The 14,662-nt window shown below is 40.5% G+C and overlaps 1 protein-coding gene across 1 annotated transcript; it reads left to right on the forward strand.

Moving 5' to 3' along the window:
* Window positions 1–542: 542 nt before the first annotated feature.
* On the forward strand, window positions 543–5,900 carry LOC127374994 (charged multivesicular body protein 1b-like). Its single transcript, XM_051420750.1, has 8 exons — window positions 543–691; window positions 1,027–1,124; window positions 1,226–1,372; window positions 2,790–2,858; window positions 2,960–3,067; window positions 3,212–3,255; window positions 3,668–3,740; window positions 5,106–5,900. Exons 1-8 carry the CDS (start codon window positions 676–678, stop codon window positions 5,151–5,153), a joined length of 603 nt encoding a protein of 200 aa, XP_051276710.1. The 5' UTR covers window positions 543–675; the 3' UTR covers window positions 5,154–5,900.
* The last annotated feature ends 8,762 nt before the right edge of the window (window positions 5,901–14,662 follow it).

The raw sequence follows: 14,662 nt of genomic DNA on the forward strand, positions 1-14,662 counted from the left end.
ACGCGCGACCCTCGTCCGCTCTTGAACAATCGTGACGTAGGAGGCGCGAGCAAGCCGTGCGAAAAAAAAATAATAATAAATAAATAAAAAAAATCGTGACCGTGTGACGACGGCGGTGAAAGGTAGACAGAAGTAGCGCCCTGGTGTTCAAAGATCAGAGGTAAAGTCAAGATGGGTCACTCCAGCCAATCGATCCAGCCAATCGATCCAGTGAATCGATCCAGTTGGGACGACAACAGTCATGTCGCACACAGCCACGTCCGTTCAATACATTATATATTTGTTTATAATTAACACATATTAGGTGTATGAGACAAAACAGCGTACAACTACTGTTCTGCGCATGCGTAACACGATAGCAGCTACTTTTCAACGTTTTATAAGCGATTTACAGAGTTTTTTAAACATGAATAGATTATAAAAGCTCCCCCAAAGGAAAAAAAACATGTATTTTTTTGACTATTTTGACTGCAAGAGAAACAAAAAACTGCCACAATGCCTAAATGAGTTAAAGCGAATGCGGAAGTAAACAGAAGTGAAGCCTCTCGCCTCGCTACGGTGACGAACGGTCGCTAGCTTGCGACAAATCAAAACAAACAACTGTGAGTGGCTGGATGCTACTTGGTAGCAGCACATTAGCAGACTGAGTATTTGTCTCAGAAAGAGACCTTCATCATGTCGAATATGGAGAGTATCCTTTCCTGTGAATGCATTACTGTAGATACAGTAACGATATAGCGGTAGCTGGCCAAATGTAAGCTGGGTTTAGGTAGCTATCGTAAGTCCTGTGCAATAGCTTCTTCTTACTTCTGCCCAGTCATTCACTGAGAAAGGAAAAGAGTGGTACATGGTTGGTTAGCCAGCTCTCCAGACTATTTTAATTACTCTTTGGTTAAAGTTTTACTTGTTTAGGGGTTAGGTTGAGTTTGCTCTCTTTGTGTCTTTCAGTTTATACTCAGTATGTGTTTTGTTGTTCAGATTTATTACCATCATTAAAATAAACCATTCCCTTAACTACCAATACAGAACATTTGTTCAACCTCAAGTTTGCTGCCAAGGATCTGCAGCGCAACTCCAAGAAATGTGACAAAGAGGAAAAGGCAGAAAAGGCCAAAGTCAAGCAGGTTGGATGGGAATAATGTAGATTTACTAGAGCTCAGGATCCAGGGACAGGCAGGGCTATTTAATGTTTGTGTATTTACTCCTCCTTCCCTTTGTTTCTCAGGCTATCCAGAAGGGTAATATGGAGGCAGCCAGGATCCACGCAGAAAATGCCATCCGTCAGAAGCATCAGTCCATAACCTTCTTGAGGATGAGTGCACGCGTGGATGCTGTGGCTTCTAGGGTCCAGACTGCGGTCACTATGAACCAGGTCAGGCCTGCAGGTCAACATGGGAAGTAGGGGTGTGCCGAGGAGGCTGCAGCACCCCCCTACAATCTGGCATAATGAAAACCATTATTTCATAAACATTGATAATGAGTTTCTCCCTTTTTTACTGGGATTTAAACGTGCACACTGGCATTTATGGCAGAAGAATTACTTGTTTTTTTTATCAGTTTTATCCACTAAACAGTTATACAGTTATTTTAATAACTACTAAATAGACTATACATTATCATGGCCACTCAAATTAATGCAAAAAACATGAATTCAATGCATTTATATGACATCATTATATAGATAGAGTTTTTCTTAGCACCCCCTGACTGACTTCCAGCGTCCCTGCAGGTCAGTGGTTTGTAGAAGAATTGCCTTACCTGATGCTAGGTAAAGCAGGTAAATGACAACCAGTGAAAAGCATACCTGACATATTTACTGCAGTCACACATCCAGATTTAAAGATAGTCTCTTATCCACTTAATTTACCCAACTGCCTCCTTGATAGGTATCTTAAGAACGACCCCCTGTGTTTACTGACAAATATGTAGAAATGGCTTTTATATGAGTTTATAAGTTATTCTGGTAGAAATATGTTACACCACTGTGATAGATATGGGTATGCATATTAACTATATATTTCACTGTGCATGTAGTTTTCAAAATGCATATTTAGAAAAGATCTCACATTCAGTAACTGTTTCAGGGTTAAATAAAAAAATAAAGTCCAAGGTAGTCTTTCCTTAAGAGACACTCCGTCAAAGGTCCTACACAAAGGAGACAGAGGGAGTGAGAGTGAGGAAAAAAAGGCTACCAGACATGCAAACAAAAAGCCAGCAATTACGTAATGTCATTAGATGTGCTTCAGACTTTAGGCTTTTAGCTTCTCGCTCTTTATGAGAGTGACAGCCTCTTTAAATTGCTTTAATTCAGGTTCACTGTAGGACAGACATTATTTCATAGAATAGAACTTAATAGTGTATATAGAAATGGGGGAACAGAGTGGTAAAGCTAAAAAAACATCTCTTATAGCCTCTGTATGTTGTTGTAATACCACTGCCTGTCTCATAAAACTCAATATAATTTATAATAAACTTCTTTACACTAAGTTGGTCAACTATTGGTAGGTTGGTCTTGACATGTTTAATCGTCACTCAGCGCCATCCTTGAAATGTAAGGAATGCTTTTAGGCTGAGAGGTAGTCATGACAAAGTATCTGGTTAAAAAGGTAAAAGTGACACCTAGTGGAAGTATAATGACACAGCACTTTAAGCATTGCCATATCAAGAGCCATCTCCCTCTGACTTCAGATGCCCTGATCCTGTCTTGATTCACATATAGTTAGACAAGTAAAGAGTGAGGAGACTTCAAAGGCTTCAGTACTTTATTTTATGTGTTTCTTTCCCCCCAGGTATCTAAATCCATGTCTGGAGTGGTAAAGTCTATGGATTCTACACTGAAAAGCATGAACTTGGAAAAGGTAACACAGGCACAGACAGACACATATACAAACAAAGTCAAAGAAGATATGTTAATTAAGATGTTTGCAATGTTGTTTTCTGTATCTATCGTTCTCTACAGATCTCTGCATTAATGGACAAGTTTGAAAACCAATTTGAAACTCTTGATGTGCAGACAGCTCAGATGGAAGACACAATGGGCAACACCATCACTCTAACAACACCTCAGGTAATGAGCACTCTCCTTTTACAACCAGGGGAAACTATGCTCCTGTGTCTACTTTTGAAGGCAGTCTTAACCCCAGTGATTGTTCAAACATTGAATCCTCTACTCCATATTCTTTAAATGACTGTTTGCCTGATTGGTCCCTAGAATGAAGTGGATATGCTGTTGCATGAGATGGCTGATGAAGCAGGGTGAGTATGGCCCAAATCTCTAAACAATTTGAAAAAACAAGTATTGCCACAGTAACTGTAATGTCAAAAGCAAGAGCATTAATAAAGGACAAATACAAATACAGGGAATTAAAAACCAACTGCACCGACTTGTTAAAGTAGACAGGTTAACGTTTAAGAACACACATAAATTGTACTAAAAGCTTTATTTAAATGGTTTTGATATAAAGATTAGGGAACAAACCTCTTTTACTGTTTACAAGGCTTCCTTGTACTACAAAAAGCCCATTAAGATTAAGGCTACAATTTTAAAGAAGCTATGTTATGAGGTCAGAACTACTTTAATAGCCCCCATTTTGCTGATTTTGCTGAAGAGCGAAGAAGCCAAGCAGAAGTTACAGTTAAAATGTTCCTGTGTTTTCTTTTTTTTTAGGTTGGATCTTAACCTGGAACTTCCTTCAGGACAGACTTCCTCACTGGCTTCATCTGTGGCATCAACAGAGCAGGTTAACACATTCACTCTTATCATTATGCTGTCCCTATTTTAATGTGTTACATCCCAGAAACAGAAGTCACATACTATGTTTATTGTCTTTGACAGGCTCATTGGTACACATGAACTAGTGTCACCCAAATGAGATTTAAAGCAATCTCCTGTACGATTGAGAGGTGGCTCTTAAAACATTGACTGTGGTCAGCTTGGATTATTCACAATATGTAGGTTCAAATAACTTCTGAAAACACTCCTGCAGCTCAATACATTTCTTCATCTGTATTCTCAGCATGTTCAAGACAATAATTGTTTCACCAACAATGACTAAAAGACGCAGCCCCTGGTGGGGCTCACGAACATCATGGAGAGTGATAGTGTGACACAGAAGCAGTATATGGAGCCATTTCTTTACCTAAACAATGACAGTTTGGAACATTCGTACAGATGGACGGCGGAAAGGTGTATTTTGTGGCAGGAAGTGTTTGAGTTGTCACTGAAGAAGTCTTGATATGTTGTCCATTATGATAACTCACCAGAGGAATCCATTGTAACCAACATAATTAAAGCTGACCACAGCCACTGTTTATTTAAGGACATAGCTACAGGGTGGAGTGATACTATTAGCTTGTCAATTTCTCAAGCTGCCCATTTGACAAAGTTTGTTTTTTTTGTCACATAGATTATTTATTTTCCTTTCAAGGAAATATGTTGCCACAGTCTGTACATAGTCTCCCGTAAATACATATACACCCATCAGCCATAACAGCAGCACCATACGTTTCCTTCCTTGGATCACTTTTGATAGGTCCTGATCACTGCACACCGGGAACACCCCACAAGAGCTGCAGTCAGATGCTCTGACCCTGTCGTCTAGCCATCACAGTTTGGCCCTTGTCAAAGTTGCTCAAGTTCTCACACTCCCCACTTTTCCTGCTTCTAACACATCAACTTTGAGGACAAAATGTTCACTTGCTGCCTGATATATTCCATCCAATGACAGGTGCCATGATAAGCAGATAATCAGTGTTATTCACTTCACCTGTCAGTGCTCGTAATGTTACGGCTGGTTGGTTATTATTACATTATACACCACAACATAACTACAAGACAGACATAAGACACAGTACATTTATACACACAGCCCATCCGCATACCATTGACACAGTGGTTTACACAAAGCACCATTTAAACCTAAAAAGGTGTTTTTATGTTTTGCAAGTTCAGAACTGCTGATATAATAAAAGAAACATGTTTTGGATTTAAAACGGACTCCTTTAGAGAGGAAAATATTGTATGGCTGGCCTTTGTAAGACCAGTAAAACTTTGTCTATATCTCAAGCTTTCCCTTAACGTTTTACCTGTTTTGTGTCGTTATCAGGACGAACTCTCCCAGAGGCTGTCCAGACTGCGAGGCCAGGTGTCATAATGATGTGGAAAATGACAAGATCAGGAGGAGGCAGAAGAGCAAGAGAAGCAAGAAGAGACAGGGAGAGAAAAAGGGGAGATTAAACAAAAAAGGTGCCATGTGCCTGCAAGCTCTGTGCCCTCCTCTGTGTTCCAGATTCGTTCTTTTGTAAGAAATAAAAGAAAGGGGGAAAATGGATATTTACATCCTGGTCCTAACTGTATCCCACACAGTCCTTTCATATTAATGTTCATTTGCACTCTCATATTTAACGTGTATTCTAATTATTTATTAGCTCGGCATTAGGACACTACTCACCGTGTTCTCTTTATTTTAAGGTGGCACACCTTGGACTGGATTTTTTGCTCGAATTGTTGAAAAAACAATTGTATGTTGTTTAATAGCTAATACCTCATTTCAATATATACTATGTATAAAATGCAAAAGAAGCAATATATTTATTTATTTGTTTATGTATTTATTTACTGATTTACCGACTGGGTATTGTTAAGAGTATGCTTGTATTGTTACTGTTCTGCATGACTGAGGATGCAGGGACCTTTAGTATTGTTGCCTTGTCTTGGCTGTTTAGTGGTGAAACTCACTTATTTTATTTTTTATATTTTACCCAAAAAGAGGGCTCATTGTAAATGTTTGCCTGGGAGAAAGCTGGAATATTTTTGCATGTAGCGGTTACCACTCTAGTGGCTCACCACGCACTTATATGCAAAGACAGAGTCATTAAACATTAACATGTTTTACTTCTCACCTTTTTTGGCCAGTTTATTGCAGTGTTTTGGGAAAAGTATGTATCCCTGCATACCTTCCTGTCCCTCCTTTTTCCATCTTACCCCTCCTCTTTCTCTCCTCCAACAGGGAACAGATGAGAGGTCAAAGGTGTCACCTGTAGAGGAAGCGGCCTTCTGCCGCTCGCATGCCAGTGCCCCATTACACACACACAGAATTCACCATATCCCAGGGGGGAGGCAAGTCTCAGCTGGGAGCCATTACAGGTGCTGTCCAAGCACACACAAGTATCTATACATGAGCACACCCACTGCCCCATAGCTGATGGGAGTCTTCCAGAGTGACACTCAGCCACCTCTGACCCTTTTTGTGTCCTTTCTAATCATCATCAGCACACACTTAACTACATTCACAATCATCATCAGTGCCCCCAGACTGACAAAAGTCTCTATTTTGCCTATTACGCACATACTTCTTCAACTCCTCAGACGTTAGAGTGATCCAAAAAACACTGGCCCCAGTAATCCAACAGCTGTCAGTCATTTCTGCTCAGAGTTAGATCATCTGAAATTAAAATTCCATGTGCCTCAGCTGTCAGAGCTGCAAAATGTATTCAGTAAGTTTTGTTTTAAATCTATTTTTAACCTTCTGTGGCCATCTCTTTAAGCATGATTAAAGCTGGGAGAGTCTTTCATGGCCTATTTTCCTCTCCGCTTTGTGCATCTCAACATATGTGCAGGGATGCCTCTTCCAGATGTGCTGGAGACAGCTCCTGTATGAGCGCGGCTCTGGAGGAAACCCTGTGTTTGTATATCTGTGTGTGTCAGGTGTTGATACCTAGTGGCTTTCTTCCCTACTCCTAGAGGAGTGGAACTTGCTGACAGGCAGGGATCCGGTGGGCCGGTGGTCCTGTCCCTGTGGCCGACCTGTCTGGTTTCTGCACAGGGGGGGAGCTGGTCAGAGCCACACACACGCTGGCTCGGTCCAAAAGCTCTAATTACAGCTAGTGGATTGGTTAGACTACTATTATTCACACACAGGATGTGAAATAGTCCAGTTAGTCACGAGCTGGGATTCAGCAGGAAAAGATACATGTCAATAAAAAACATTATTTTTAATATCAAGAATAAAGCTTATTGTAACACTTTTTTACAGGTCTGTAATTTCTGAATTATTTCCAAGAGGTCTTCTAGAAACAACTACGTCATTTACTAAAATAGAGTGTTCACCAGGAAAACTTAAAACCATTGTTTATTTCAAATTAATTGGTGCATAACTCAGAGTCTTTTAGTCAGTGCACAGCTGGAAAAATTTTAAAGTAGGCAAGCACATAGTTAAACATACAGTATATTAGGAATAAAGTTTCCAATGATAAACAATGAATTAATATTTATTCCTTTATATCCTGATTATTTGATTGACAGCCGTCGTTAGCAACTGCTTTCATAACTGTTTTATCCTTTAAGTATTTGTTAGAGCAGAACTGAAACATTTAAGGAAAGCATTCTCTGGTTTCAGCTTCTTCACATGAGATGATTTACTGCTTTTAAGGGTCGTTGTAGACCAAATATCTTCCACGTTTTTTGGACTGTTGGTCGAACAAATTAAGACCTTTGGAAAATGTCACCTTGGGCTCTGGTAAGTTGTGATGGGCATTTCTTCACTATTTACTTTTCATAGACTAAATGTTTAATTGATAATGAATAATAAATGAAATCGATAATAAAATGGATCCTTAGTTGCAGCTCGACTAAAAAATTGAATTCCCATTCTCCCTATAATTAGTACAAAATTACATAGTTATTTCCAGGAAACTTCCTAAGAAATTACTGATGATAAAATATGGAATTAACACGTCTCTGCTGCATATTATAAAATATAATAAAGGTTTAAACTGATATGGTGGGACTACAAGTATAGATACACATTTTACTTAATTGTATTTCACAAGAATATGTGTATATTGCTTGTTTTTGTTGTTTATATTCTTTCTGGTATACCTTTTAAAATTATTTTATGGTCACAGTTCCACCCATTTTTGTTACAGTCTATCATCACTTGTGAGTGTAGTAAAGAGGTTCAACGTCTATTTAAGGTGGAGTTTGAGATGGAAACGTTTCATATAGTAAGGCGGCCGCAGGCTCTTTTTTCATTCTTTCCTCTCCCGGTCTTCTCTCTCCTCCTCTGCCTCCCATTTGAAATATTCTATTACTATGCGTGAAGGGTCAGGTCAAACACAGGAAGCCGAGCTGATTGGTTCTACTCGGATATCGATGGGCATGTGTGACCAATCGCTGCTGCCCAGGGTTTTCCCCTGCTTTTCCCCAGTCTCCATCTGCTTGTTGCTGTTGCTGCTGCTGCTGATAAGTGTGTGTCTAATCGGTGCAGCCCAAGGCTCTCCCCAGTTTCCATTCACCTCTTGACCATTGCTTCCTGTCAGATGTGTTAACGCTGCTTTTAATCAGTTTTACTGTCTCGTGCACACACATACACACACGCGCCGATACAGCTGGCCCTATCCATCCCTCCTGTCCAGAGCACGCTTCATTAAGATTTCACCTCACCCCATCACCCACCCCGATATCTCTTACAGCCAAACGACCCGTGAACATGGACAGCCTTGTCTTTTACTCTTTATTGAGGCTGTCTGCCAGTCTTTGTGTCTCCACACATGAAGGCGTTGTGGATTGGGTGCCACGCTTCTTCGTAGTTCACCAACTTACATTTGCAACTGTTGCTCCAGGCTAATTCAAACAAATATGTTCTCATTCACCCCATGTCCCAACAAAGCCCTTTCTTCCCTTCTTTGTTCGGCTGTCCATAGTGTCTATAGTATGGCTTAAAAGAGTTGTCTCAATAGCAATCAGATGGATTGTCATAAGATTTGGTTCAGACATTCATGTTTCCCCGAGGAACTGAGGAATTATTTTAGTGATCTCTTGATGAAGTTTTTCATCGCTTTGATTTCTGGCCAGAACACCTGCAAAACTGAGGACACACCCCAACCTCCTCAGCTCAGCTTTGTGTTTGGTGCTAATGAGCAAATATGAGCTTGCTAAGACACAAAACTAAGATGTTGAACATGGCAAACACAAGAATGGTAAACATCAGAATGCTAGCGTTGTTGCTGCGTGCATGTAAGCATGCAGACGTTAGAATGTAGCTGTGTCAAAGTACAGCCTTGCGTTGCCACTTGCATGGCTGTATACTCCGGTTCATATACATTGCATGTTTCTGTGAGTTTGTTGTGAATAGTGTCAGCTTCTTCAAAGATTCTGACAGCCCATGTGGACAAAAGCGGTAGTGTTTCCACTGCCTTGTTTAATTGAGGCTTTAAGAATAAAATTGAAATAGCTAATCTTCTCACTTGTGTGTGCTCAGAGGAAGAGCGGGTCGTCCACTAATCTGAAGGTTGTTGGTTTGATCCCTGGCTCCTGCCGCCACATGTCGAAGTATCCTTGAGCAAGATACTGAACCCCCAATTGCTCCCGATGCTGTGCATTGGTGTGTGAATACGTATGAATGCATTAGTTTGTGTTTGATGAGTGAATGTGTGTGAAAGGGTGAATGTGGCATGTAGTGTAAAAGCGCTTTGAGTGGTTGGAAGACTAGAAAGGCTCTATACGAGTACAGGTCCATTTACCATTTACTTGGTCTGATATGCTCATGTAGGCCATATAGAACCATCTGTATTAAATTAAGACTTTTCACAACCATTCAAAAACCCCTTTTACTACGTTTAACGTGATATCTTGATTTATTTTTCTTGGGGAAAAGTACAAAGTATGTTAAAAGCAATTCAAATTAGAAATAATCATAGTTAAATAATTTGTGGTTGTATTTATTCTCTTGTAACCTACAAACGTTTATTAATTATATGAATTATTTCAGATTCAACATGCTGTAACAGTGTGTCTCACCTTGACTGGTTGTGTTGACTCTGGGTCAGGCAGTGAAGTTGAAGGGGTTAATAAGGTGTTTGGCCTAGTTGTTGACAAGATGACTGCCTCATGATAACGAGAGAAAGAGGAAGAGCAGAGATCTATTAATAGGATTTATACCTCTGGAATTACATTATTATTATACTAGTGGATGTGACTGTTAGCAGTGTGTGTGTGTGTGTGTGTGTGTGTGTGTGTGTGTGCTGCATATGGTAAAACACTCTGCAGGTCTGCTGTTAGTCACACTCCCGCGTCTCAAATTGAATTAGCGTTGACAGCGGACAGCGCCGGCCGCGTGTATGTGTGTGTGCAAAGGGGGCACTAGCTGTTGGCAGGCTGTCTGTGTGTGTGTGTGTGTGTGTGTGTGTGTGTGTGTGTGTGTGTGTGTGTGTGTGTGTGTGTGTGTGTGTGTGTGAGAAACAGAAGAGAAAGAGGGCCTTCCCTCCCTGAAATCAATTAAGCGAGTATAGGTTTGTAGTTGTGGGGTGAGGGGGGCACATCCTGTAGAGGGCAGCCCAGACAGACAGCACCATCTGGGGCAGCAGGCGGGTCGACCCTGGGTTGAGACATGAAAGAAGCGGGGCAGGGATAAGAGGAGAGGAGAGTACAGGCCAGCGTTAAATCACTCTTTTCTCTCCGCCCTGTACCCTCACCCCAGCCCCTCATCTGCCATCCGATACATCAGCCACGGAGCATCATTCTCACTCAATCACTCTTCATCTCTTTCCTTATTCTCCCCTCTCTGCTGTATCTGTCCCAGGAGTGATAACCTGTCATACACAGGAAGCAAAAAGAGGTAAGAACGATCTATCCCTCTGTCAGAGATAGGGGCAAAGAGAAAAAGAATATCTCACATCTCTTGTTCCAAGAGGGTTGATTTATAGGTCCATATTAAATAAAACCAATGCCAGAGACTGCCTCTCTCTCTCTCCGACTCTCTTCTACTCTCCCTCTTTTGAGACACACACACAAAATGCACCTGTAGAGTCCCTCTCAAGTCCATTAGACAGGGGAGGAATTAGCACACACACACACACACACACACACACACATACACTCTCTCTCTCTCTCCTTTAGGGGGAGGGGTGGCCCCGCATGATGGACAGCCAGGGTCAGAGTGTGCGTTGTGTTTGTTGGTCATGAGCTGAGTGCTGACAGCCCTCTTCCAGCCACCCTGCACTCAAACACACAGCTCCATTGATGACAAAAGAAAGGGTAAAGAAAGTGAATTAACCTACATTAAGAGGCCATGGTGAGTTTGAGCATTCACGTGACTTTTATAAAAACTTATGGTGGGTTTAGTATGTACAAGCGTATATATGCAGCACTAAAGGCTCAAGTTAGTATGGCAGTGATGGAAGAAGTTATCACATCCTTTAAACAAGTGAAAATAACAGTACCATGTAAAATACAAAAGAATATGAGTATTATCAGCAAAAAAGTAAAACTATGCAGGCACAATGGCCTCAGTCATTGTAATATTAGTATATTCAGATTATTACTGCAGATTAAAATATAGCACTTTAATGTTGTAGCTGGTCAGAGTGGAGCTAATTTTAAATATTTTATATAATGTTGGGTAATTTTATTCATCATTTTTGATCATATGTCAAATCTTAATCTGCAAAGCAACAAGCAGTTATAGATGTGGATGTAGTATTCTGATTATTTTAAGTAAAAGTGGCTACACCACAATAAACACTCTACATCTAAAAACCCTGCACTGATAATGTAAGTTAAGTATTTGCAACAAAATGTACTTCAATTATCAAAAGAATTGGATTTTTTTTTTCAGGAGTACTAAATAATTAAATATCACTTTATAAATTGAGAAAATCTGCCTACTTCTTGAACTAAATACCCTATTTAAAAAACAATTAGATTATCAAAGTATGTCACACAGCTGAAACAAGGGTTTTAAAAGTACTCATTATGCAGAATGCCCCGCATCACAGTTATATTATTATATTATTGGATCATTATTATCGATGCGTGTAGGCAGTAGTTTTAAATTGTAGTTGGGTGAAGTGGATCTTATTTTACCTGATTATTATACTTTTTGGTGGTTTAATCTTAAACCAGTTCAGCATATTTTATAAACCAATCACATGTTGTTGTTTTTTTGCAAAATCTTAATCTGAAAAGTAAGTGTTAAATAAATAGTGGAGTAAAAAGTGTAATATGCTTTGTGAAATGTTGTGAAGCAGAAGTATAAACGGTACACGAAGTACGGCAGTGCTTTGTTTTAAGTCTGTTACACAAATCATTCACATGCCCGCAATTAATGAACAGGCAGCATCAGCGAGTGTTCATTTCACAAAAATGAGGAAGGAAAGGTGAAAATAGGGAGGTGGGATGTGAGGGAAAGTGCAAGAGCTGTTTGGGTCATTAACACTTTCTCTGATAATGGCATGTGTGAGGCCCAGACGGAGTTCTCAGAGGAAACCCCAAAACACACACAGAAACATGTAGGCCAGGTGCCAGGCCACATGTTAAAGCTGTTTGTCCTCCACTCATCTAACCTCTGCTCCTGTAAGACAGACGCCTGTCGGGGAGCACATGCCGATGCAATGCCCCAGTGACCCGTGTCTACACACACTTGTGGCTGTACTACCAGGAGTAGGCATTTACACACACATACAAAGCAACAAGCAAATCAGCAGAGGCTCCTGGTTCTGTCAGCACTCCTATGATCTAATGCTCTGATCACAATCAAAGTCTCAGAGTCTTGGCCCATGCAAAACGGACTTGTTTATGTTTCAAGCAACAGTTTGAGATAAAAAAGAAGACAGTGTATACTGTAAAGTTTGAGCAGTGTATGCCTGCTTGATAGGGCAGTAGAACAGTATAACCGTAATAACTGTTAAACTGCCCTTGCTTTTCACATTACTCACTCAGTGTAATTCAATTTCAGCCACAGCTGGTTTCACTTTCAACTTTACAGCTGAGCTCAGTCACGTCCCATAATCTGACCTGATAAATAACCAGCTTTTATTGAGTTTGCAGAGAAAATAGCGTCCAGTATAAACCTTCACGAGAGACTTGCGGAGCCAAATACGAGCGAAGGCTGGAGGGCACAAAGCTGACTGGCAAAGGACTGTGTGTATGTATGTGTAGGTGTGTGTATGTATGTGTAGGTGTGTGTACATCTGGGTGCTTGTGCTTGCGAGTATATGGCAGCTATTATTAGGAGATAACTGACGTATGTGTGTTTGTGTGGCGTGTGTGTGTGTGTGTGTGTGTGTGCCATGTATGTTAATCTAATGAAGGCAGAGTATATTTACACGTCCCAACTCTCTGCCGAGCTTCTCTCCTGTTTCAGGATGCCATTTCACATGATTGGAAACAAATGACTTCAGGGTCAAGTTTCTCTCCCTTTACTGCCTGTCAATCACTCTGGAACGTTCCAGAAACGTCCCTCCTTGTGTTATTACAAAGTCGAATCAGCACAGTTTCCATGTTATTTCAGCCACCACCTTCAAGAGGATTATGTTGACACATTATCAAGCCAATTAACAATGTGGGGGGACGGACAGCGTGGTTAATCATCAACAGGCTGATGAAAGGTTAACTCAACAGTGGTTTTCAACCAACTTTGGGGGTCTAAGAAGTTCTTAAAGTTTCATAAAACAAGAAAGACCAGTTTGAAATAAGCTTATAATATAATAAATATATTGAAGCTACACTTAAATAATACATTTATGCTCATACAACCTTTGAATTTTTACAACTCATTTAAAGGAATAGTTTGGGAAATACTTTTATTTACTGTCCTGCTGATAGTTAAATGGGAAGATTGATACTCATACTCGACTGGTAGATATGCTACAGCCAGCAGCTGGGTAGCTTATAGCCTAGCGTATAAATTGGAAACAGGGAAACAGCTAGCCTGGTTCTGTCCAACAAAACCCCAAACCACCCAATAGCACCTCTAATGCTCACTAATTAACACGTTTTAACTTGAAAATGGTAAAAATGTAAGTAGTTACTAACTAACTAAGAAATAGCTCCATTCACAACACGTAACCTGTAGTTTTTACACGTTTGGTTTTTGTATTAAAGAATATGTATTTAAATAAATTAGATCTAGCTTTATGTTAAATTATGCTAACCGGCTGCTGGCTATAGCTTTGTATTGAGCCGTGTTATCAATCTTATTATAGCAAGAAAGGGAACAAAGCTATTTCCTATAATGTCAAACTATATATTTTACTAAGAAGGCTGTTGTGCTTTACTCACTGTTTCATAAAGCACCACTTGTACTGTTACAAAATATGCATGTACACAAACACATAGTCATATTGAGGCACTAATAATGACAGGTGCTTATTCTATGTGATGTGTGTTTTTGTATTACTCTATCGGCGAGTGGCAGGTGCAGAGTTCAGCTCTCCCGGTATGAAAGCAATTTGTCTAATTGAAAGTTCAGGAATTAGTTGGAGGTTTAAAATGATTGTCCTACATAGCCAAACATGGAAATGACAGACAGTATCAAATAACCAGCAAAGATTATGTCTCTCTGCAGACAAAGGGCAGGCTGTTTGATAGCAGCGCACCTGACCGCGTGGAGAAACACGGGCCATCCCCTAGCCTGAGTTCCTCAATTAACTCCTTCCTGCTATTTCCACGTCCAGCGCGCATTAGCTCACTGCCATGCTTGGCCATGACAAGTAAATTGCTGTTTGGTTATGACCGTTTGTCGGGAAACAGGCCATTTCCCCCGCTTTGCCTAAACCGCTGTTCCTAGCTCTGCTGAGAGGGAAGGAGGGAGGGATGGTGCAGGGTTTTGATTCTGAACTGAAGGCAGGAATTATCACATCAGCGGCTGAACGGGCGTGCCCC

This window comes from Dicentrarchus labrax, unplaced genomic scaffold (assembly GCF_905237075.1).
Source record: "Dicentrarchus labrax unplaced genomic scaffold, dlabrax2021, whole genome shotgun sequence".
NCBI classification, from domain to species: Eukaryota; Metazoa; Chordata; class Actinopteri; family Moronidae; genus Dicentrarchus; species Dicentrarchus labrax.